The 26,048-nt window shown below is 37.6% G+C and overlaps 1 protein-coding gene across 5 annotated transcripts in view; it reads left to right on the forward strand.

The window, feature by feature from the left end:
- The window catches only part of arid4b (AT-rich interaction domain 4B), a 116,133-nt gene that overhangs the window by 64,908 nt on the left and 25,177 nt on the right, over positions 1–26,048 (forward strand). For all 5 annotated transcript variants that reach the window (XM_041789208.1, XM_041789211.1, XM_041789213.1 and 2 more), the window contains exons 11-16: positions 18,276–18,424; positions 18,510–18,582; positions 20,367–20,461; positions 20,556–20,653; positions 20,896–21,094; positions 21,836–22,038. In XM_041789208.1, coding sequence (XP_041645142.1) covers positions 18,276–18,424; positions 18,510–18,582; positions 20,367–20,461; positions 20,556–20,653; positions 20,896–21,094; positions 21,836–22,038 — 817 coding nt within the window. The remainder of the gene's footprint in view (positions 1–18,275; positions 18,425–18,509; positions 18,583–20,366; positions 20,462–20,555; positions 20,654–20,895; positions 21,095–21,835; positions 22,039–26,048) is intronic.

The raw sequence follows: 26,048 nt of genomic DNA on the forward strand, positions 1-26,048 counted from the left end.
GCTCACATATTGAAGACGACCCCTCACCCCTCATGTCATCACCTGGTGAAAATGAAAGTTTGATATCAGGGCCTTCCTGCTGTGCACACCTGTCCTGATGTTCCTGTCTGTATTCTTTCTGTTTTAAAAGTTTGATTCAGTCTTCATCAGATGTTTTTTATCTTCATCGATGTTAGAATATGAACACACTGCAGACATGCTGCTGACTTTGACTACATGCTACAAAGCTACCCTATTAAAGCTACAATATTAATAACAGTATTAAAGCTACCCTATAAAAGCTACCATACTAAAGCTACCATACTAAAGCTACAGTATTAAAGCTACCCTATTAAAGGTACCAAACTAAAGCTACTGTATTAAAGCTACCCTATTAAAGCTACAATATTAATAACAGTATTAAAGCTACCCTATAAAAGCTACCAAACTAAAGCTACCATACTAAAGCTACAGTATTAAAGCTACCCTATTAAAGCTACCAAACTAAAGCTACTGTATAAAAGCTACCCTATTTAAGCTACCAATATAAAGCTACTGTATAAAAGCTACCATACTAAAGCTACTGTATAAAAGCTACCATACTAAAGCTACTGTATAAAAGCTACCATACTAAAGCTACTGTATTAAAGCTACCCTATTAAAGCTACCATACTAAAGCTACTGTATAAAAGCTACCATACTAAAGCTACTGTATAAAAGCTACCAAACTAAAGCTACTGTATAAAAGCTACCCTATTAAAGCTACCATACTAAAGCTACTGTATTAAAGCTACCCTATTAAAGCTACCAAACTAAAGCTACTGTATAAAAGCTACCATACTAAAGCTACTGTATAAAAGCTACCATACTAAAGCTACTGTATTAAAGCTACCAAACTAAAGCTACCATACTAAAGCTACTGTATAAAAGCTACCATACTAAAGCTACTGTATAAAAGCTACCCTGTTAAAGCTACCGTACTAAAGCTACAGTATTAAAGCTACCAAACTAAAGCTACTGTATTAAAGCTACCATACTAAAGCTACTGTATTAAAGCTACCCTATTAAAGCTACCATACTAAAGCTACTGTATAAAAGCTACCATACTAAAGCTACTGTATTAAAGCTACCCTATTAAAGCTACCATACTAAAGCTACTGTATAAAAGCTACCATACTAAAGCTACTGTATTAAAGCCTGCCTATTAAAGCTACCATACTAAAGCTACTGTATAAAAGCTACCATACTAAAGCTACTGTATTAAAGCTACCCTATTAAAGCTACCATACTAAAGCTACTGTATAAAAGCTACCATACTAAAGCTACTGTATTAAAGCTACCCTATTAAAGCTACCATACTAAAGCTACTGTATAAAAGCTACCATACTAAAGCTACTGTATAAAAGCTACCAAACTAAAGCTACCATACTAAAGCTACTGTATAAAAGCTACTGTATTAAAGCTACCATACTAAAGCTACTGTATAAAAGCTACCATACTAAAGCTACTCTATAAAAGCTACCAAACTAAAGCTACCATACTAAAGCTACTGTATAAAAGCTACCAAACTAAAGCTACCATATTAAAGCTACTGTATAAAAGCTACCAAACTAAAGCTACCATATTAAAGCTACTGTATAAAAGCTACCATACTAAAGCTACTGTATAAAAGCTACCAAACTAAAGCTACCATATTAAAGCTACTGTATAAAAGCTACCATACTAAAGCTACTGTATAAACGCTACCAAACTAAAGCTACTGTATTAAAGCTACCAAACTAAAGCTACTGTATAAAAGCTACCAAACTAAAGCTACCATATTAAAGCTACTGTATAAAAGCTACCAAACTAAAGCTACTGTATAAAAGCTACCATACTAAAGCTACCATACTAAAGCTACTGTATTAAAGCTACCAAACTAAAGCTACTGTATAAAAGCTACCAAACTAAAGCTACCATACTAAAGCTACTGTATAAAAGCTACCAAACTAAAGCTACTGTATAAAAGCTACCAAACTAAAGCTACCATACTAAAGCTACTGTATAAAAGCTACCAAACCAAAGCTACCATATTAAAGCTACTGTATAAAAGCTACCAAACTAAAGCTACCGTATTAAAGCTACTGTATAAAAGCTACCATACTAAAGCTACTGTATAAAAGCTAACAAAATAAAGCTACCATATTAAAGCTACTGTATAAAAGCTACCAAACTAAAGCTACCATACTAAAGCTACCATATTAAAACTACTGTATAAAAGCTACCAAACTAAAGCTACCAAACTAAAGCTACCATATTAAAGCTACTGTATAAAAGCTACCAAACTAAAGCTACCATATTAAAGCTGCTGTATAAAAGCTACCAAACTAAAGCTACCATATTAAAGCTACTGTATAAAAGCTACCAAACTAAAGCTACTAAACTAAAGCTACCATATTAAAGCTACTGTATAAAAGCTACCAAACTAAAGCTACCATATTAAAGCTACTGTATAAAAGCTACCATACTAAGCTACTGTATAAAAGCTACCATACTAAAGCTACCATACTAAAGCTACAGTATAAAAGTTACCAAACTAAAGCTACCATATTAAAGCTACTGTATAAAAGCTACCATACTAAAGCTACCATACTAAAGCTACCATACTAAAGCTTCTGTATAAAAGCTACCATACTAAAGCTACTGTATAAAAGCTACCATACTAAAGCTACCATACTAAAGCTACTGTATTAAAGCTACCATATTAAAGCTACTGTATTAAAGCTACCATACTAAAGCTACCCTATTAAAGCTACCGTATAAAAGCTACCATACTAAAGCTACTGTATAAAAGCTACCATACTAAAGCTACCATACTAAAGCTACTGTATTAAAGCTAACATACTAAAGCTACCATACTAAAGCTACAATATTAAAGCTACCATACTAAAGCTACCATACTAAAGCTACTGTATTAAAGCTACCATACTAAAGCTACCATACTAAAGCTACTGTATTAAAGCTACCATACTAAAGCTACTGTATTAAAGCTACCTTACTAAAGCTACCATACTAAAGCTACTGTATTAAAGCTACCATACTAAAGCTACCATACTAAAGCTACTGTATTAAAGCTACCATACTAAAGCTACTGTATAAAAGCTACCATACTAAAGCTACCCTATTAAAGCGACAATATTAATAACAGTATTAAACCTACCCTATTAAAGCTACCATACTAAAGCTACTGTATTAAAGCTACCATACTAAAGCTACCATACTAAAGCTACTATATTAAAGCTACCCTATTAAAGCTACCATATTAAAGCTACCATACTAAAGCTACCAAACTAAAGCTACCAAACTAAAGCTACCATACTTAAGCTACTGTATAAAAGCTACCAAACTAAAGCTACCAAACTAAAGCTACCATACTAAAGCTACCAAACTAAAGCTACCATACTAAAGCTACCATATAAAAGCTACCATACTAAAGCTACCATACTAAAGCTACCATATTAAAGCTACCATATAAAAGCTACCATACTAAAGCTACCGTATTAAAGCTCCCATACTTAAGCCATCATACTAAAGCTACCATACGAGATCTACTGTATTAAAGCTACCATATAAAAGCTACCATACTAAAGCTACCATATTAAAGCTACCGTATTAAAGCTACTATACTAAAGCTACTGTATTAAAGCTACCATACTAAAGCTACTGTATTAAAGCTACCATACTAAAGCTACTGTATTAAAGCTACCATACTAAAGCTACTGTATTAAAGCTACCATACTAAAGCTTCTGTATTAAAACTACCATATTAAAGCTACCGTATTAAAGTTACCATATTAAAGTTACCATACTAAAGCTACCATACTAAAGCTACCATATAAAAGCTACCATATTAAAGCTACCATACTTAGCTACCATACTAAAGCTACCATATAAAAGCTACCATATAAAAGCTACCATACTAAAGCTACCATACTTAGCTACCATACTAAAGCTACCATCTAAAAGCTACCATACTAAAGCTACCCTATTAAAGCTACCATACTAAAGCTACCGTATTAAAGCTACCATACTAAAACTACCATACTAAAGCTACCATACTAAAGCTACCGTATTAAAGCTCCCATACTTAAGCCATCATACTAAAGCTACCATACGAGATCTACAGTATTAAAGCTACCATATAAAAGCTACCATACTAAAGCTACCATATTAAAGCTACCGTATTAAAGCTACTATACTAAAGCTACTGTATTAAAGCTACCATACTAAAGCTACTGTATTAAAGCTACCATACTAAAGCTACTGTATTAAAGCTACCATACTAAAGCTACTGTATTAAAGCTACCATATGAGATCTACAGTATTAAAGCTACCATACTAAAGCTACTGTATTAAAGCTACCATACTAAAGCTTCTGTATTAAAACTACCATATTAAAGCTACCGTATTAAAGTTACCATATTAAAGTTACCATACTAAAGCTACCATACTAAAGCTACCATATAAAAGCTACCATATTAAAGCTACCATACTTAGCTACCATACTAAAGCTACCATATAAAAGCTACCATATAAAAGCTACCATACTAAAGCTACCATACTTAGCTACCATACTAAAGCTACCATCTAAAAGCTACCATACTAAAGCTACCCTATTAAAGCTACCATACTAAAGCTACCGTATTAAAGCTACCATACTAAAACTACTGTATTAAAGCTACCATACTAAAGCTACCATACTAAAGCTACTATATTAAAGCTACCATACTAAAGCTACTGTATTAAAGCTACCATATTAAAGCTACCGTATTAAAGCTACCATATAAAAGCAACCATACTAAAGCTAGCGTATTAAAGCTACCATACTTAAGCCATCATACTAAAGCTACCATATGAGATCTACAGTATTAAAGCTACCATACTAAAGCTACCGTATTAAAGCTACCATATAAACGCAACCATACTAAAGCTAGCGTATTAAAGCTACCATACTAAAGCTACCATATAAAAGCTACCATACTAAAGCTACCATACTTAGCTACCATACTAAAGCTACCATATAAAAGCTACTGTATAAAAGCTACCATATTAAAGCTACCATACTAAAGCTACAGTATTAAAGCTACCATACTAAAGCTACCATACTAAAGCTACCATATTAAAGCTACTGTATTAAAGCTACCATACTAAAGCTTCCATACTAAAGCTACCATACTAAAGCTACAGTTTTAAAGCTACCATACTAAAGCTACCATACTAAAGCTACCATATTAAAGCTACCATACTAAAGCTACAGTATCAAAGCTACCATACTAAAGCTACCATACTAAAGCTATCATACTAAAGCTACAGTATTAAAGCTACCATACTAAAGCTACCATACTAAAGCTACAGTATTTAAGCTACCATACTAAAGCTACCATATTAAAGCTACCATACTAAAGCTACCATAATAAAGCTACCATACTAAAGCTACAGTTTTAAAGCTACCATACTAAAGCTACCATATTAAAGCTACCATACTAAAGCTACCATATTAAAGCTACCATACTAAAGCTACAGTATTAAAGCTACCATACTAAAGCTACCCTATTAAAGCTACCATACTTAAGCTACAGTATTAAAGCTACCATACTAAAGCTACCATACTAAAGCTACCCTATTAAAGCTACCATATTAAAGCTACCATACTAAAGTTACCATACTAAGCTACCATACTAAAGCTACCATCTAAAAGCTACCATACTAAAGCTACCCTATTAAAGCTACCATACTAAAGCTACCGTATTAAAGCTACCATACTAAAACTACCATACTAAAGCTACCATACTAAAGCTACCATACTAAAGCTACAGTATTAAACCTACCATACTAAAGCTACTGTATTAAAGCTACCATATTAAAGCTACCGTATTAAAGCTACCATATTAAAGCTACCATACTAAAGCTACCGTATTAAAGCTACCATATAAAAGCAACCATACTAAAGCTAGCGTATTAAAGCTACCATACTTAAGCCATCATACTAAAGCTACCATATGAGATCTACAGTATTAAAGCTACCATACTAAAGCTACCGTATTAAAGCTACCATATAAACGCAACCATACTAAAGCTAGCGTATTAAAGCTACCATACTAAAGCTACCATATAAAAGCTACCATACTAAAGCTACCATACTTAGCTACCATACTAAAGCTACCATATAAAAGCTACCATACTAAAGCTACCATACTAAAGCTGCCATACTAAAGCTACCCTATTAAAGCTACCATACTAAAGCTAACATATATAAGCTACCATACTAAAAATACCATACTAAAGCTACCACACTAAAGCTACCATACTAAAGCTACAGTATTAAAGCTACCATACTAAAGCTACTGTATTAAAGCTACCATACTAAAGCTACTGTATTTAAGCTACCATACTAAAGCTACCATACTAAAGCTACCATATTAAAGCTACTATACTAAAGCTTCTGTATTAAAGCTACCATACTAAAGCTACCATACTAAAGCTACAGTATTAAAGCTACCATACTAAAGCTACCATACTAAAGCTACCTTAAAGCTACCATAATTAAGATACAGTATTAAAGCTACACCATACTAAAGCTACCTTATTAAAGCTACCATACTAAAGCTACAGTATTAAAGCTACCATACTAAAGCTACCATACTAAAGCTACCATATTAAAGCTACTGTATTAAAGCTACCATACTAAAGCTTCCATACTAAAGCTACCATACTAAAGCTACAGTTTTAAAGCTACCATACTAAAGCTACCATACTAAAGCTACCATATTAAAGCTACCATACTAAAGCTACAGTATCAAAGCTACCATACTAAAGCTACCATACTAAAGCTATCATACTAAAGCTACAGTATTAAAGCTACCATACTAAAGCTACCATATGAAAGCTACAGTATTTAAGCTACCATACTAAAGCTACCATATTAAAGCTACCATACTAAAGCTACCATAATAAAGCTACCATACTAAAGCTACAGTTTTAAAGCTACCATACTAAAGCTACCATATTAAAGCTACCATACTAAAGCTACAGTATTAAAGCTACCATACTAAAGCTACCCTATTAAAGCTACCATACTTAAGCTACAGTATTAAAGCTACCATACTAAAGCTACCATACTAAAGCTACCCTATTAAAGCTACCATATTAAAGCTACCATACTAAAGTTACCATACTAAGCTACCATACTAAAGCTACCATCTAAAAGCTACCATACTAAAGCTACCCTATTAAAGCTACCATACTAAAGCTACCGTATTAAAGCTACCATACTAAAACTACCATACTAAAGCTACCATACTAAAGCTACCATACTAAAGCTACAGTATTAAACCTACCATACTAAAGCTACTGTATTAAAGCTACCATATTAAAGCTACCGTATTAAAGCTACCATATTAAAGCTACCATACTAAAGCTACCGTATTAAAGCTACCATATAAAAGCAACCATACTAAAGCTAGCGTATTAAAGCTACCATACTTAAGCCATCATACTAAAGCTACCATATGAGATCTACAGTATTAAAGCTACCATACTAAAGCTACCGTATTAAAGCTACCATATAAACGCAACCATACTAAAGCTAGCGTATTAAAGCTACCATACTAAAGCTACCATATAAAAGCTACCATACTAAAGCTACCATACTTAGCTACCATACTAAAGCTACCATATAAAAGCTACCATACTAAAGCTACCATACTAAAGCTGCCATACTAAAGCTACCCTATTAAAGCTACCATACTAAAGCTAACATATATAAGCTACCATACTAAAAATACCATACTAAAGCTACCACACTAAAGCTACCATACTAAAGCTACAGTATTAAAGCTACCATACTAAAGCTACTGTATTAAAGCTACCATACTAAAGCTACTGTATTTAAGCTACCATACTAAAGCTACCATACTAAAGCTACCATATTAAAGCTACTATACTAAAGCTTCTGTATTAAAGCTACCATACTAAAGCTACCATACTAAAGCTACAGTATTAAAGCTACCATACTAAAGCTACCATACTAAAGCTACCATACTAAAGCTACCCTATTAAAGCTACCATACTAAAGCTACAGTATTAAAGCTACCATACTAAAGCTACCCTATTAAAGCTACCATACTTAAGCTACAGTATTAAAGCTACCATACTAAAGCTACTATATTAAAGCTACCATACTAAAGCTACAGTATTAAAGCTACCATACTAAAGCTACCATATTAAAGCTACCATACTAAAGCTACCATATTAAAGCTACCATACTAAAGCTACCATACTAAAGCTGCAGTATTTAAGCTACCATACTAAAGCTACCATACTAAAGCTACCATATTAAAGCTACTATACTAAAGCTACAGTATTAAAGCTACCATACTAAAGCTACCATACTAAAGCTACCATACTAAAGCTACCATACTAAAGCTGCAGTATTTAAGCTACCATACTAAAGCTTCTGTATTAAAGCTACCATACTAAAGCTACCATACTAAAGCTACCATATTAAAGCTACCATACTAAAGCTACCCTATTAAAGCTACCATACTTAAGCTACAGTATTAAAGCTACCATACTAAAGCTACCATACTAAAGCTACCCTATTAAAGCTACCATACTAAAGCTACCATACTAAAGCCACCCATTAAAGCTACCATACTAAAGCCACAGTATTAAAGCCACCATACTAAAGCTACCATTAAATTAAAGCTACCATAACCATTAAAGCTACCATACTAAAGCCACAGCATTAAAGCCATACCATACTAAAGCCACCATATTAAAGCCACCATACTAAAGCTACCATATTAAAGCTACCATATTAAAGCCACCATACTAAAGCTGCAGCATTTAAGCCACCATACTAAAGCTACCATACTAAAGCCACCATATTAAAGCTACTATACTAAAGCTCTGTATTAAAGCCACCATACTAAAGCTACCATACTAAAGCTACATTATTAAAGCTACCATATTAAAGCTACCGTACTAAAGCTACCATACTAAAGCTACAGTATTAAAGCTACCATACTAAAGCTACCATACTAAAGCTACTGTATTAAAGCTAACATACTAAAGCTGCATTAAAGCCACCATACTAAAGCTACCATACTAAAGCTACAGCATTAAAGCCACCATACTAAAGCCACCATACTAAAGCCACAGCATTAAAGCCACCATACTAAAGCCACCATATTAAAGCCACCATACTAAAGCCACCATACTTAGCTACCATACTAAAGCTACCATCCAAAAGCCACCATACTAAAGCCACCTATTAAAGCCACCATACTAAAGCCACCGATTAAAGCCACCATACTAAACTACTGCATTAAAGCCACCATACTAAAGCCACCATACTAAAGCTACTATATTAAAGCTACCATACTAAAGCTACTGTATTAAAGCTACCATATTAAAGCTACCGTATTAAAGCTACCATATAAAAGCAACCATACTAAAGCTAGCGTATTAAAGCTACCATACTTAAGCCATCATACTAAAGCTACCATATGAGATCTACAGTATTAAAGCTACCATACTAAAGCCACCGTGATTAAAGCCACCATATAAGCAACCATACTAAAGCTAGCGTATTAAAGCCACCATACTAAAGCTACAATATAAAAGCTACCATACTAAAGCTACCAAACTTATCAACCAAACTAAAGCAACCATATAAAGCTACTGTATAAAAGCCACCATATTAAAGCTACCATACTAAAGCCACAGCATTAAAGCCACCATACTAAAGCTACCATACTAAAGCTACCATATTAAAGCCACTGTATTAAAGCCACCATACTAAAGCTTCCATACTAAAGCCACCATACTAAAGCCACAGTTTTAAAGCCACCATACTAAAGCTACCATACTAAAGCTACCATATTAAAGCTACCATACTAAAGCCAGTATCAAAGCTACCATACTAAAGCTACCATACTAAAGCTACCATACTAAAGCTACAGTATTAAAGCTACCATACTAAAGCTACCATACTAAAGCTACAGTATTTAAGCTACCATACTAAAGCTACCATATTAAAGCTACCATACTAAAGCTACCATAATAAAGCTACCATACTAAAGCTACAGTTTTAAAGCTACCATACTAAAGCTACCATATTAAAGCTACCATACTAAAGCTACCATATTAAAGCTACCATACTAAAGCTACAGTATTAAAGCTACCATACTAAAGCTACCCTATTAAAGCTACCATACTTAAGCTACAGTATTAAAGCTACCATACTAAAGCTACCATACTAAAGCTACCCTATTAAAGCTACCATATTAAAGCTACCATACTAAAGTTACCATACTAAGCTACCATACTAAAGCTACCATCTAAAAGCTACCATACTAAAGCTACCCTATTAAAGCTACAAAACTAAAGCCACCGATTAAAGCTACCATACTAAAACTACCATACTAAAGCTACCATACTAAAGCTACCATACTAAAGCTACAGTATTAAACCTACCATACTAAAGCTACTGTATTAAAGCTACCATATTAAAGCTACCGTATTAAAGCTACCATATTAAAGCTACCATACTAAAGCTACCGTATTAAAGCTACCATATAAAAGCAACCATACTAAAGCTAGCGTATTAAAGCTACCATACTTAAGCCATCATACTAAAGCTACCATATGAGATCTACAGTCTTAAAGCTACCATACTAAAGCCACCGTATTAAAGCCACCATATAAAGCAACCATACTAAAGCTAGCGATTAAAGCTACCATACTAAAGCTACCATATAAAGCTACCATACTAAAGCTACCATACTTAGCTACCATACTAAAGCTACCATATAAAAGCTACCATACTAAAGCTACCATACTAAAGCTGCCATACTAAAGCTACCCTATTAAAGCTACCATACTAAAGCTAACATATATAAGCTACCATACTAAAAATACCATACTAAAGCTACCACACTAAAGCTACCATACTAAAGCTACAGTATTAAAGCTACCATACTAAAGCTACTGTATTAAAGCTACCATACTAAAGCTACTGTATTTAAGCTACCATACTAAAGCTACCATACTAAAGCTACCATATTAAAGCTACTATACTAAAGCTTCTGTATTAAAGCTACCATACTAAAGCTACCATACTAAAGCTACAGTATTAAAGCTACCATACTAAAGCTACCATACTAAAGCTACCATACTAAAGCTACCCTATTAAAGCTACCATACTAAAGCTACAGTATTAAAGCTACCATACTAAAGCTACCATATTAAAGCTACCATACTAAAGCTACAGTATTAAAGCTACCATACTAAAGCTACCATACTAAAGCTACCATATTAAAGCTACTGTATTAAAGCTACCATACTAAAGCTTCCATACTAAAGCTACCATACTAAAGCTACAGTTTTAAAGCTACCATACTAAAGCTACCATACTAAAGCTACCATATTAAAGCTACCATACTAAAGCTACAGTATCAAAGCTACCATACTAAAGCTACCATACTAAAGCTATCATACTAAAGCTACAGTATTAAAGCTACCATACTAAAGCTACCATATGAAAGCTACAGTATTTAAGCTACCATACTAAAGCTACCATATTAAAGCTACCATACTAAAGCTACCATAATAAAGCTACCATACTAAAGCTACAGTTTTAAAGCTACCATACTAAAGCTACCATATTAAAGCTACCATACTAAAGCTGCCATATTAAAGCTACCATACTAAAGCTACAGTATTAAAGCTACCATACTAAAGCTACCCTATTAAAGCTACCATACTTAAGCTACAGTATTAAAGCTACCATACTAAAGCTACCATACTAAAGCTACCCTATTAAAGCTACCATATTAAAGCTACCATAATAAAGTTACCATACTAATCTACCATACTAAAGCTACCATCTAAAAGCTACCATACTAAAGCCAATATTAAAGCTACCATACTAAAGCCACCGTATTAAAGCCACCATACTAAAACTACCATACTAAAGCTACCATACTAAAGCTACCATACTAAAGCTACAGTATTAAACCCACCATACTAAAGCCACTGTATTAAAGCTACCATATTAAAGCCACCATTAAAGCTACCATATTAAAGCTACCATACTAAAGCTACCATATTAAAGCTACCATATAAAGCAACCATACTAAAGCTAGCATTAAAGCTACCATACTTAAGCCATCATACTAAAGCTACCATATGAGATCTACAGTATTAAAGCTACCATACTAAAGCTACCGTATTAAAGCTACCATATAAAGAACCATACTAAAGCCAGCGTATTAAAGCTACCATACTAAAGCTACCATATAAAAGCCACCATACTAAAGCCACCATACTTAGCTACCATACTAAAGCCACCATATAAAAGCTACCATACTAAAGCTACCATACTAAAGCTGCCATACTAAAGCCCCATTAAAGCCACCATACTAAAGCCAACATATATAAGCTACCATACTAAAAATACCATACTAAAGCTACCACACTAAAGCTACCATACTAAAGCCACAGCATTAAAGCCACCATACTAAAGCCACTGCATTAAAGCCACCATACTAAAGCTACTGCATTTAAGCCACCATACTAAAGCCACCATACTAAAGCTACCATATTAAAGCTACTATACTAAAGCTCTGTATTAAAGCTCACCATACTAAAGCTACCATACTAAAGCTACAGCATTAAAGCCACCATACTAAAGCCACCATACTAAAGCCACCATACTAAAGCTACCCCATTAAAGCTACCATACTAAAGCTACAGCATTAAAGCCACCATACTAAAGCCACCCCATTAAAGCTACCATACTAAAGCTACAGTATTAAAGCTACCATACTAAAGCCACTATATTAAAGCTACCATACTAAAGCCACAGCATTAAAGCTACCATACTAAAGCCACCATATTAAAGCTACCATACTAAAGCCACCATATTAAAGCCACCATACTAAAGCTACCATACTAAAGCTGCAGCATTTTAGCCACCATACTAAAGCCAACATACTAAAGCCACCATATTAAAGCTACTATACTAAAGCTACAGTATTAAAGCCACCATACTAAAGCCACCATACTAAAGCCACCATACTAAAGCTACCATACTAAAGCTGCAGCATATTAAGCCACCATACTAAAGCCACCATACTAAAGCTACCATATTAAAGCTACTATACTAAAGCTCTGCCATTTAAAGCCACCATACTAAAGCTACCATACTAAAGCCACCATATTAAAGCTACCATACTAAAGCCACCCCATTAAAGCTACCATACTTAAAGCCACAGCATTAAAGCTACCATACTAAAGCTACCATACTAAAGCCAATCCCATTAAAGCCACCATACTAAAGCCACAGTATTAAAGCCACCATACTAAAGCTACCCCATTAAAGCTACCATACTTAAGCTACAGTATTAAAGCTACCATACTAAAGCTACCATTAAAGCCACCATACTAAAGCCACAGCATTAAAGCCACCATACTAAAGCCACCATATTAGCTACCATACTAAAGCTACCATATTAAAGCTACCATACTAAAGCCACCATACTAAAGCTGCAGCATTTAGCTACCATACTAAAGCTACCATACTAAAGCTACCATATTAAAGCTACTATACTAAAGCTTCTGTATTAAAGCTACCATACTAAAGCTACCATACTAAAGCTACAGTATTAAAGCTACCATATTAAAGCTACCATACTAAAGCTACCATACTAAAGCTACAGTATTAAAGCTACCATACTAAAGCTGCAGTATTTAAGCTACCATACTAAAGCTAACATACTAAAGCTACCATATTAAAGCTACTATACTAAAGCTACAGTATTAAAGCTACCATACTAAAGCTACCATACTAAAGCTACCATACTAAAGCTGCAGTATTTAAGCTACCATACTAAAGCTACCATACTAAAGCTACCATATTAAAGCTACTATACTAAAGCTTCTGTATTAAAGCTACCATACTAAAGCTACCATACTAAAGCTACCATATTAAAGCTACCATACTAAAGCTACCCTATTAAAGCTACCATACTTAAGCTACAGTATTAAAGCTACCATACTAAAGCTACCATACTAAAGCCCATTAAAGCCACCATACTAAAGCTACAGCATTAAAGCCACCATACTAAAGCTCCCCATTAAAGCTACCATACTTAAGCCACAGTATTAAAGCTACCATACTAAAGCTACCATATTAAAGCTACCATACTAAAGCCACAGCATTAAAGCCACCATACTAAAGCCACCATATTAAAGCCACCATACTAAAGCTACCATATTAAAGCTACCCATACTAAAGCCACCAGCCACCATACTAAAGCCACCATACTAAAGCCACCATACTAAAGCTACCATACTAAAGCCATTAAATTAAAGCTACCATACTAAAGCTACCATACTAAAGCTACAGTATTAAAGCTACCATATTAAAGCTACCATACTAAAGCTACCATACTAAAGCTACAGTATTAAAGCTACCATACTAAAGCTACCATACTAAAGCTACTGTATTAAAGCTAACATACTAAAGCTTCTGTATTAAAGCTACCATACTAAAGCTACCATACTAAAGCTACAGTATTAAAGCTACCATACTAAAGCTACCATACTAAAGCTACAGTATTAAAGCTACCATACTAAAGCTACCATATTAAAGCTACCATACTAAAGCTACAGTATTAAAGCTACCATACTAAAGCTACCATACTAAAGCTACAGTATTAAAGCTACCATACTAAAGCTACCATATTAAAACTACCATACTAAAGCTACAGTATTAAAGCTACCATATTAAAACTACCATACTAAAGCTACAGTATTAAAGCTACCATACTAAAGCTACCATACTAAAGCTGCAGTATTTAAGCTACCATACTAAAGCTACCATACTAAAGCTACCATATTAAAGCTACTATACTAAAGCTTCTGTATTAAGGCTACCATACTAAAGCTACCATACTAAAGCTACCGTATTAAAGCTACCATATTAAAGCTACCATACTAAAGCTACCGTATTAAAGCTACCATATAAAAGCAACCATACTAAAGCTAGCGTATTAAAGCTACCATACTTAAGCCATCATACTAAAGCTACCATATGAGATCTACAGTATTAAAGCTACCATACTAAAGCTACCGTATTAAAGCTACCATATAAACGCAACCATACTAAAGCTAGCGTATTAAAGCTACCATACTAAAGCTACCATATAAAAGCTACCATACTAAAGCTACCATACTTAGCTACCATACTAAAGCTACCATATAAAAGCTACCATACTAAAGCTACCATACTAAAGCTGCCATACTAAAGCTACCCTATTAAAGCTACCATACTAAAGCTAACATATATAAGCTACCATACTAAAAATACCATACTAAAGCTACCACACTAAAGCTACCATACTAAAGCTACAGTATTAAAGCTACCATACTAAAGCTACTGTATTAAAGCTACCATACTAAAGCTACTGTATTTAAGCTACCATACTAAAGCTACCATACTAAAGCTACCATATTAAAGCTACTATACTAAAGCTTCTGTATTAAAGCTACCATACTAAAGCTACCATACTAAAGCTACAGTATTAAAGCTACCATACTAAAGCTACCATACTAAAGCTACCATACTAAAGCTACCCTATTAAAGCTACCATACTAAAGCTACAGTATTAAAGCTACCATACTAAAGCTACCCTATTAAAGCTACCATACTTAAGCTACAGTATTAAAGCTACCATACTAAAGCTACTATATTAAAGCTACCATACTAAAGCTACAGTATTAAAGCTACCATACTAAAGCTACCATATTAAAGCTACCATACTAAAGCTACCATATTAAAGCTACCATACTAAAGCTACCATACTAAAGCTGCAGTATTTAAGCTACCATACTAAAGCTAACATACTAAAGCTACCATATTAAAGCTACTATACTAAAGCTACAGTATTAAAGCTACCATACTAAAGCTACCATACTAAAGCTACCATACTAAAGCTACCATACTAAAGCTGCAGTATTTAAGCTACCATACTAAAGCTACCATACTAAAGCTACCATATTAAAGCTACTATACTAAAGCTTCTGTATTAAAGCTACCATACTAAAGCTACCATATTAAAGCTACCATACTAAAGCTACCCTATTAAAGCTACCATACTTAAGCTACAGTATTAAAGCTACCATACTAAAGCTACCATACTAAAGCTACCCTATTAAAGCTACCATACTAAAGCTACAGTATTAAAGCTACCATACTAAAGCTACCCTATTAAAGCTACCATACTTAAGCTACAGTATTAAAGCTACCATACTAAAGCTACCATATTAAAGCTACCATACTAAAGCTACAGTATTAAAGCTACCATACTAAAGCTACCATATTAAAGCTACCATACTAAAGCTACCATATTAAAGCTACCATACTAAAGCTACCATACTAAAGCTGCAGTATTTAAGCTACCATACTAAAGCTACCATACTAAAGCTACCATATTAAAGCTACTATACTAAAGCTTCTGTATTAAAGCTACCATACTAAAGCTACCATACTAAAGCTACAGTATTAAAGCTACCATATTAAAGCTACCATACTAAAGCTACCATACTAAAGCTACAGTATTAAAGCTACCATACTAAAGCTACCATACTAAAGCTACTGTATTAAAGCTAACATACTAAAGCTTCTGTATTAAAGCTACCATACTAAAGCTACCATACTAAAGCTACAGTATTAAAGCTACCATACTAAAGCTACCATACTAAAGCTACAGTATTAAAGCTACCATACTAAAGCTACCATATTAAAGCTACCATACTAAAGCTACAGTATTAAAGCTACCATACTAAAGCTACCATACTAAAGCTACAGTATTAAAGCTACCATACTAAAGCTACCATATTAAAACTACCATACTAAAGCTACAGTATTAAAGCTACCATATTAAAACTACCATACTAAAGCTACAGTATTAAAGCTACCATACTAAAGCTACAGTATTAAAGCTACCATACTAAAGCTACCATATTAAAGCTACCATACTAAAGCTACAGTATTAAAGCTACCATACTTAAGCTACCATACTAAAGCTCCTAAGGTTGTTCTAAACCTCTTCTCCCATGTGGGTCTCCAAACCCAGGCTGCTTCTTTACCAGAGCCACATGGTGGTCTGCAGTCCCCGCTAATGTCCCGAGCTAGTTTTTGTTCTGATTCATCTACGCATCGATAATGGTTCAACTGCTCACCCTCGGCCTGGACCTCTGTGGGCCGCTCTGTTGCTGTGGGAGTGGGTTGCAGCCAATCAGAGAGGAGGAATAGGAGTTTAGTTTTTGTTGTGGGGATGCAGCGGCAGAGCGCTGCTGTCACACTCCAGTCTATTTTTATTTGAAGTCCTCAGCAGGCTTTTTATAAAGTGCCCCCGTTTTTCTGCTGCAGAGCTCTCTCCTCCTCTATAATTACAGTTGGGAAGCAGCTCTGTATCACCAGGCGTGGTGTTCACAGGTGGTTGACTCACTACTGTGATATTTTCTGCATTAGAAGCGTAAAACAAGCATCTGGCCGGCTGGTTAGACGCTGCGTAAACCCACCTGTGACTCTGAGGATGGATGCTCCTGCTGCAGCCCTCCTCACAGACTTTCATGCTGATGATTTCTTCATGTTAACGTCTTAAAGGCTTTTATTCACTCCTATTTTTGTATGTGGCTCTGTTTCTATAGAGCTAAGAAAGCATGCGAGGCAGCTAAAGGTAGTTTTTTTTGGACCAGCACAGACGCTGTTTATAATATTCAGGGACCTGCACCTGAAAGGTAGAGATCCAGTTCCTCACCTCTGTGTCTGAAGTGTTTGTTACTGTGAAGATGATCTGATGGTGGTCACACTTTTAGAATTAGAATCTCTGACATGATTCTAGGTAACTTTAAACAGACTTTTTTAGTGAGCGTTACCAGTGTCTTATCTTTGATCTGTTTGAAGCTACACTGAATAGAGTTAGGTATTTTCCCAGCCCTACTGACAGCCTTTACATCCTCACAACAAGAAGCAGATGATTGGAGGTTTAAAGGTTTGACATTTACACCGTCAGCTTTATGTTCCTTCTGATTCCTGATGCTCTCTGTAACCTGAGAGTGTGTTTGCTTTCATTAGGAATCAGAACAATTGTTTTATCTTTGCAGATAAGAACACAGCAGCCAAGAATCATCTGCACCTCTACTTCTACCGTTTCATCCTAATAATCTGTATTTGTGTGTTTCAGCGCTGGACGCAGCCTTGGAGTTCTTGCAGCACTTTGTGGTTCCGAGCGCCTGGAAAACGGAAGTGAAAGAAGAGAGCTCCAGTAGTGAGGATGATGATGAGGAAGAGGAGGAGGAGCAGGAAGAAGATGCCAGCGGCGAGGAGGAAGAGGTAGATGAGGATGTCCACACAGGCTCTTAATGTGACAGAGTCCAGATAAACAGCAGAGAGCATGAACGTGTGTTTGTGTCTGCAGGAGGAGGTGGAGCCGTTCCCAGAGGAGAGGGAGAACTTCCTACAGCAGCTCTACAAGTTCATGGAAGACCGCGGTGAGGATGAGAGCTTCATCTTTGTTTCTGAACAACCTGCTTTAGTGTTTTTAGTGTCGCTTAGTTCACATTTATTCATGACTGATAATGGAGAGTCTAAGACACTGGCAAATCTGATCCTGGTGGTTAAATGTCTGAGAAGTTTGATGATGCTCAGAGTTTAGTCCAAGTGTTCCAGGACCAGAGGGATGTAGTTTAATTATTTATTATAACGCCTGTGTTATATATCCTTTGTTTCAGTAGAAATGCTCAAACTTTAAATTATTTGTTCTTTTCAACATTATTATAGCTGCAGTTACATATTTCTCCATGCTCTGCTGAGACTTTCTAATAGACCACCTTTATAAGGTCAAAGTTCACTGGATTCACTGCAGTATTCACTTTTACTGTTTGTCTCATTACTCTACTCTCTCAACCATCATGACAAAGTGAAACCAGAGTTTTAGAAACTCCTGTATGAAAATAAAAACCTGAAATATCACATTGATTGTAACTGCTTAGATCCTTTAGTCAGTCCTTAGAGCTCAGTGGTTCCAGACTCCAGTCTTTTTAAATATGAACCAACAAGCTTTCACATCTGGATCTGGGATTTCTGCTGCTCTTCTTAGCAAATCCTCTCCAGCTCAGTCAGGATGGACGGGGACTGTTGGTGAACAGACGTCTTCTGGTCCAGAGATGTTGGACAGGGTTCAGGTCAGGGTTCTGGGCCCCTCTAGGACATTCAGAGTCATCTCTAGTCAACTCCTGTGGTCTTTGGGTCATTGTCATGTTGGAAGGTGAACTTTCAGTCCCGTCTGAGGTCCTCAGGACTATGGAAAAGGTTTTCATTGTGGATATCTCTGTACCTCAACTCTGACCAGTCTCCTAGTCCCTGCTGCTGAGCAACACCCCCACAGCAGGATGCTGCCACCACCATGGGATAATACTGGTTTCCTCCAGACATAACGTTTAGAATCAAGACCAAACCGTTCAAGCTAGGTTTCATCAGACCAGAGAATCTGGTTTCTCAGAGTCCTTCAGGTCTTTCCTGTTTCTCACCGAGGAGAGTCTCTATCCCTCCTCTCCTCCATAAAGCCCAGATCAGTGGAAGACTGCAGTGATGGTTGAGATCTCTGGAGCTCAGTCAGAGGGACCATCAGGTTCTCACTAAGGTCCTTCTCCCCCGATGGTGACCAGCTCTAGAAGAGTCCTGGTTGGTCCAGAATTCTGGAGGCCACTGGTCTCTCTGGAACCTTCAGAGCAGCAGAAATGCTTCTGTAGTCTTCCCCAGATCTGTGCCTGTCAACAATCCTGTCTCTGAGCTCCTCTGACCTTTGACCCTTGGTTTCTGCTCTGATATCATTGTCAGCTGTGAGACCTCCTATAGAGAGGGGCGGGGCTTTAGAATCATGTCCAATCAGGTTAATTTAGCACAGGTGGGCTCCAGTCAAGGTGTAGAAACATCTCAGCAGAGACCAGAGACATGGAGGAACCTGAGCTACATTTACTAAAGGCTCTGAATCCTGATGTCAGGGTGACGTTTACGTTTATAATTTTTCATAAATTTGTAGAAATGTCTGTTTCCTCTTTGTTATGATGGGGTGCTGAGTGTAGATGAATGAGGATAAAAATGAATGGACAGTAGCATCAGGATGAAGCAGGACTGAAGTGTCGGGAGTCTTTTTTAGCAGATTTGTATATTCAGTGACTGTAAGGCAGCTCTTTAGAGTTCTAGTCATGTTCCAGTTTTATCTTTAGCTGTTTTCCCACTGAATCACAATCTTTGTCTGGTTTTTCCCTCTCAGGGACCCCCATCAACAAGCGGCCTGTTCTGGGCTACAGGAACCTGAACCTCTTCAAGCTCTACAGGCTGGTCCACAAACTGGGAGGCTTTGACAATGTGAGCGATCCTTGAAAGTCTCTGTTGTGTCGTCTGATGGCTGCACCTGTCTGGACTGACTCTAGACCTCCACTTCCTCTGTTCTTGTCTACAGATTGAAAGCGGCTCCGTTTGGAAGCAGGTCTACCAGGATCTGGGAATCCCCATCCTGAACTCAGCTGCCGGCTACAACGTCAAATGTGCTTATCGCAAGTACGTAGAGACGCCGCCTCGTGGCTGCTCCAACTTTAACTCTACTCAGCTCTAACTTTAGGCTCTGACAGACGGTTGGTCTTCTGTTTTATCAACTCCAGGACATTTTCTCTCCTTGTTTAGGAATAAACTCCGCTTCTGTCTCTGCAGTTTAGCTCTAGCATTGTTTGATGGGGATGTGTGCATCTGTAGGACCAGCACTAGACTTTCTGGATTTGTTGATGAAATGTTTTGACCTCCAGGTACTTGTACGGATTCGAGGAGTACTGCACATCCACTGCCATCACCTTCAGGATGGACCTCCCTCTGAAACAGGCTCCAAAGGGGGAGGTGAAGTCTGAGGGGGAGGCAGGAGGAGCAGCTGCAACATCCTCCACCTCTGAAGAGCAGAAACCTCAAGAAGAACTAGAGATGTGTAGTCCACCATCTGTGGTCTGCAAGGTGCTTTTGGTTAAAGTGATCTCTGCCTCTGCTTTAGAAGGACTTTAGTGTACTAACATCTCTGCTTCAGAAGGACTTTAGTGTACTGACATCTCTGCTTTAGAAGGACTTTAGTGTACTGACATCTCTGCTTTAGAAGGACTTTAGTGTACTGACATCTCTGCTTTAGAAGGACTTTAGTGTACTGACATCTCTGCTTTAGAAGGACTTTAGTGTACTGACATCTCTGCTTTAGAAGGACTTTAGTGTACTGACATCTCTGCTTTAGAAGGACTTTAGTGTACTAACATCTCTGCTTTAGAAGGACTTTAGTGTACTGACATCTCTGCTTTAGAAGGACTTTAGTGTACTAACATCTCTGCTTCAGAAGGACTTTAGAGTACTAACATCTCTGCTTCAGAAGGACTTTAGAGTACTAACATCTCTGCTTTAGAAGGACTTTAGTGTACTGACATCTCTGCTTCAGAAGGACTTTAGTGTACTGACATCTCTGCTTTAGAAGGACTTTAGTGTACTGACATCTCTGCTTCAGAAGGACTTTAGTGTACTGACATCTCTGCTTTAGAAGGACTTTAGTGTACTGACATCTCTGCTTTAGAAGGACTTTAGTGTACTGACATCTCTGCTTTAGAAGGACTTTAGTGTACTGACATCTCTGCTTTAGAAGGACTTTAGAGTACTAACATCTCTGCCTCTGCTTTAGAAGGACTTTAGTGTACTAACATCTCTGTCCGCTCACAGGAAGAGAAACCTGATGTGAGCCGAACCAAACCGGAGTCTGAACCATCGCAGAAGGAGGAGAAGGAGAGCGGAAACGAAGAGGATGATGAGGATGACTCCCAGCTGAAGGGCGACGCAGACGAGGGATCATCGACTGATCGCCTCGGCACGGAGAATGTGAAACCGGAGGGCGAGGTGGAGCCGGAGAGCAAGGACAACTCTGGGTAGGTGGTCTGAAAGGATGCCCCCTCCACCATAATAGTCATGGCACAAACACAAGCCCCGCCCACAGGGAAGCCATTTCCTGTATGTTAACATGGACCCCCCCCCCCAGCCCCGCCTATATTTTTCTCTAGTAATAGGAACTGAAGCCTGGATTAGTACAGAAGAGAGCTGGATGGTAGACTGAAGGAGTCCAAAGTGATTCTGGTTTTTCTGAAAGTGTCAACAAACTCCACCTGTCTAACCTGCACACACACGATGACTGCTACACTGACCCCAGTCTAGGACTGAGACCAGAGTCTAGAGGAGTCTAGGACTGAGACCAGAGTCTAGAGGAGTCTAGGACTGAGACCAGAGACTAGGGGAGTCCAGGACAGAGACCAGAGTCTAGGGGAGTCCAGGACAGAGACCAGAGTCTAGAGGAGTCTAGACTGAGACCAGAGTCTAGAGGAGTCTAGGACTGAGACCAGAGTCTAGAGGAGTCTAGGACTGAGACCAGAGTCTAGAGGAGTCCAGGACTGAGACCAGAGTCTAGGGGAGTCTAGGACTGGGACCAGAGTCTAGGGGAGTCTAGGACTGAGACCAGAGTCTAGAGGAGTCTAGGACTGAGACCAGAGTCTAGAGGAGTCTAGGACTGAGACCAGAGTCTAGAGGAGTCTAGGACTGAGACCAGAGTCTAGGGGAGTTCAGGACAGAGACCAGAGTCTAGGGGAGTCCAGGACTCTGTTGTCCCGTCCATCTTAATATACAGTCAATGGTTCAAACTGAGATTTCTTAAAAGGAGTGTAGACCGTTAGCAGAGCAGGACCCCTCTGAGCTTAATGACACTAATGTCCCAGTTTACCCACAATCCTCCTCTACCTGCTAACCAGAGAGAGGACGACTCTCTCTCCTCTAACTCAGCTCTCTCACCCCCCACCCTCTGTGCTAGTATTATTTCTGTGGCTTAGTCGGAGAATCTCCGAGCTCTGGGGCCTGACTGCTCCTGCTCTCTCTCTCTCTCTCTCTCTCTCTCTCGCTCTCTCGCTCTCTGTGAACATGGCCGTGCCCTTTCCCTGGTCCCTCCTCTTCCTCTCCTTCCTCTGTCTCTTCTCTCTCTGTGCTTGTTGATGTTCAGCTTTATTAAATGTTCCATGTGTGTGAGTGTTGTCACTGATGCATTAGCACACTAGACGCTTTGAGAGGAGAGTTTCAGCTGGGTTTGTGGTTTTATCTGATCTCTCTGTGGAGCTTGGACGTGTCTCCACTCTGACTCTTGTGTTCAGGTTCTTTGGTCTGTCAGGGGCAGGATGGAGAACTAAGGGTTAACGGTCCATAGGGAGTTCAGCTTCTCCTCAGTGGCTGACGTTGACCTGGTTCAGACTTCTTCTTGTTGATTTGTGATGCTAGCCTGTTAGTTTCTGAGTAGTTTGGTTTTCAGGAGTTCTTTTTGGTGACCCAAAAGGCCAGAAAAGTGTAAAACGTGCAGAAATCCCCCAGGTGTTGGAGAACTGTAGTCCGGTTTAATAAAGTCCAGTTTTCGATAAAGCAGTGGTTTTCTGCAGCAGCTTTCCTCCTCAGGTTGTTGAACGGTGAAGTCTGCTGTAGAATCATCAGAACTGCAGACCACCTCACTGGTCCAGAGGACACAGCCTTTCAACCTCTGAAATCCTGGGTGTGCTTTCTTGTGAAAAACCACTATGATCTCAGAAATATTGAGTTTTTTAAAATCAGAAATGAACAGAGTCTATTTTTAAATCTTTAAGGGTTGTCCTAACACACCGTTGTACCTCATGTCTCTAATGGCGGTTTTAAAAAAATGTGCACATCTGATTTTGACAACATCAGAGCAGACCGGTTCCTCCAGACCCCCTGAGACCTTGGGCACCCCCTCCAAAAGTGCCGGACCCCAGGTTGGGAGCCAATGAAAAGGGCTGGAGATTGAAAGCTGGCTCCCTGAGGACCTGAGGACTCCACATATCTGAGCTGCTTGATTCTGGAGTCTGGTTCTGAGACTCTCCATCATCTCATCTAAACAAACAGACATCTGTTCAGAATAAAGCCAGACTGTGGAGGTTCACAGGAAACAGCTTCAGTTGGCCTTTCTTGCATAAACCTTTTTCTTGCTTTTATTCCAGGGGGCTAAATTGTTCAGGGCAAAGATGCTGCGTTCAAAAAGGAGGATGCCTCCCAGTGCAGATCTGAGTTTCTGTGATGCTAGTGAAGGTGTTTAATGTTTACAACCCTTAATCTGGACTGGGATTGGCTGTGCCAGCTGATTACACGTCCACCCTAACAGTTAGCTTAATTCACAAACTACTGAGTCCAGAATGATTTATGAAACACATTTAAACCAGGAGTCGACCTCAGGGCTGCTCAGTGAGAAACTAACATGACAAAAACACTTCAATCACTAAACCATTCAAACTTTGTTTTACAGGACTTTCAGGGCTTTTCTCACTGGCATCTGTAGAAACTACAGCTCCATGGGATGTGAAGTGAAACGTGACTAAAAACATAAAACAGTGATCTGCATCCTCCTGAGACCGGAGCTTTTGTTTTGGATTCAGTGTTTTTCACACTCGTGGCCAGAGAAGTCTAAAACCTGAGTTTTAGGTTTTTAAAGATGGCCGCTCTAAACTAGTAAACAGCACAGAACAGCTGTAGAGGGCGCTGTTTCTGCAGAAACAACACAGTGCTGTGCAGGTTTTAACACTTCATGATGGACCTCAAGAACCTGCTAAGGCCAGCATTTATTTAATTTCAACTAGAAGTTCTGGAGGTCTTACACAAAGTTCAGAAAAAGTACAGCATTTAAAGGTTAAAGGTTAGGAGGAAACAGCATTTAACGGTTAGGAGGAAACAGCATTTAAAGGTTAAAGGTTAGGAGGAAACAGCATTTAAAGGTTAAAGGTTAGGAGGAAACAGCATTTAAAGGTTAAAGGTTAGGAGGAAACAGCATTTAAAGGTTAAAGGTTAGGAGGAAACAGCATTTAAAGGTTAAAGGTTAGGAGGAAACAGCATTTAAAGGTTAAAGGTTAGGAGGAAACAGCATTTAAAGGTTAAAGGTTAGGAGGAAACGGCATTTAAAGGTTAAAGGTTAGGAGGAAACGGCATTTAAAGGTTAAAGGTTAGGAGGAAACAGCATTTAAAGGTTAAAGGCATTTAAAGGTTAAAGGTTAGGAGGAAACGGCATTTAAAGGTTAAAGGTTAGGAGGAAACAGCATTTAAAGGTTAAAGGTTAGGAGGAAACGGCATTTAAAGGTTAAAGGTTAGGAGGAAACGGCATTTAAAGGTTAAAGGTTAGGAGGAAACGGCATTTAAAGGTTAAAGGTTAGGAGGAAACGGCATTTAAAGGTTAAAGGTTAGGAGGAAACAGCATTTAAAGGTTAGGAGGAAACAGCATTTAAAGGTTAGGAGGAAACAGCATTTAAAGGTTAAAGGTTAGGAGGAAACAGCATTTAAAGGTTAAAGGTTAGGAGGAAACAGCATTTAAAGGTTAAAGGTTAGGAGGAAACAGCATTTAAAGGTTAGGAGGAAACAGCATTTAAAGGTTAAAGGTTAGGAGGAAACAGCATTTAAAGGTTAAAGGTTAGGAGGAAACAGCATTTAAAGGTTAAAGGTTAGGAGGAAACAGCATTTAAAGGTTAAAGGTTAGGAGGAAACAGCATTTAAAGGTTAGGAGGAAACAGCATTTAAAGGTTAAAGGTTAGGAGGAAACAGCATTTAAAGGTTAAAGGTTAGGAGGAAACAGCATTTAAAGGTTAAAGGTTAGGAGGAAACAGCATTTAAAGGTTAGGAGGAAACAGCATTTAAAGGTTAAAGGTTAGGAGGAAACAGCATTTAAAGGTTAAAGGTTAGGAGGAAACGGCATTTAAAGGTTAAAGGTTAGGAGGAAACAGCATTTAAAGGTTAAAGGTTAGGAGGAAACAGCATTTAAAGGTTAAAGGTTAGGAGGAAACAGCATTTAAGGGTTAAAGGTTAGGAGGAAACAGCATTTAAGGGTTAAAGGTTAGGAGGAAACAGCATTTAA

Source organism: Cheilinus undulatus, linkage group 6 (genome assembly GCF_018320785.1).
Source record: "Cheilinus undulatus linkage group 6, ASM1832078v1, whole genome shotgun sequence".
Taxonomy (NCBI): domain Eukaryota; kingdom Metazoa; phylum Chordata; class Actinopteri; order Labriformes; family Labridae; genus Cheilinus; species Cheilinus undulatus.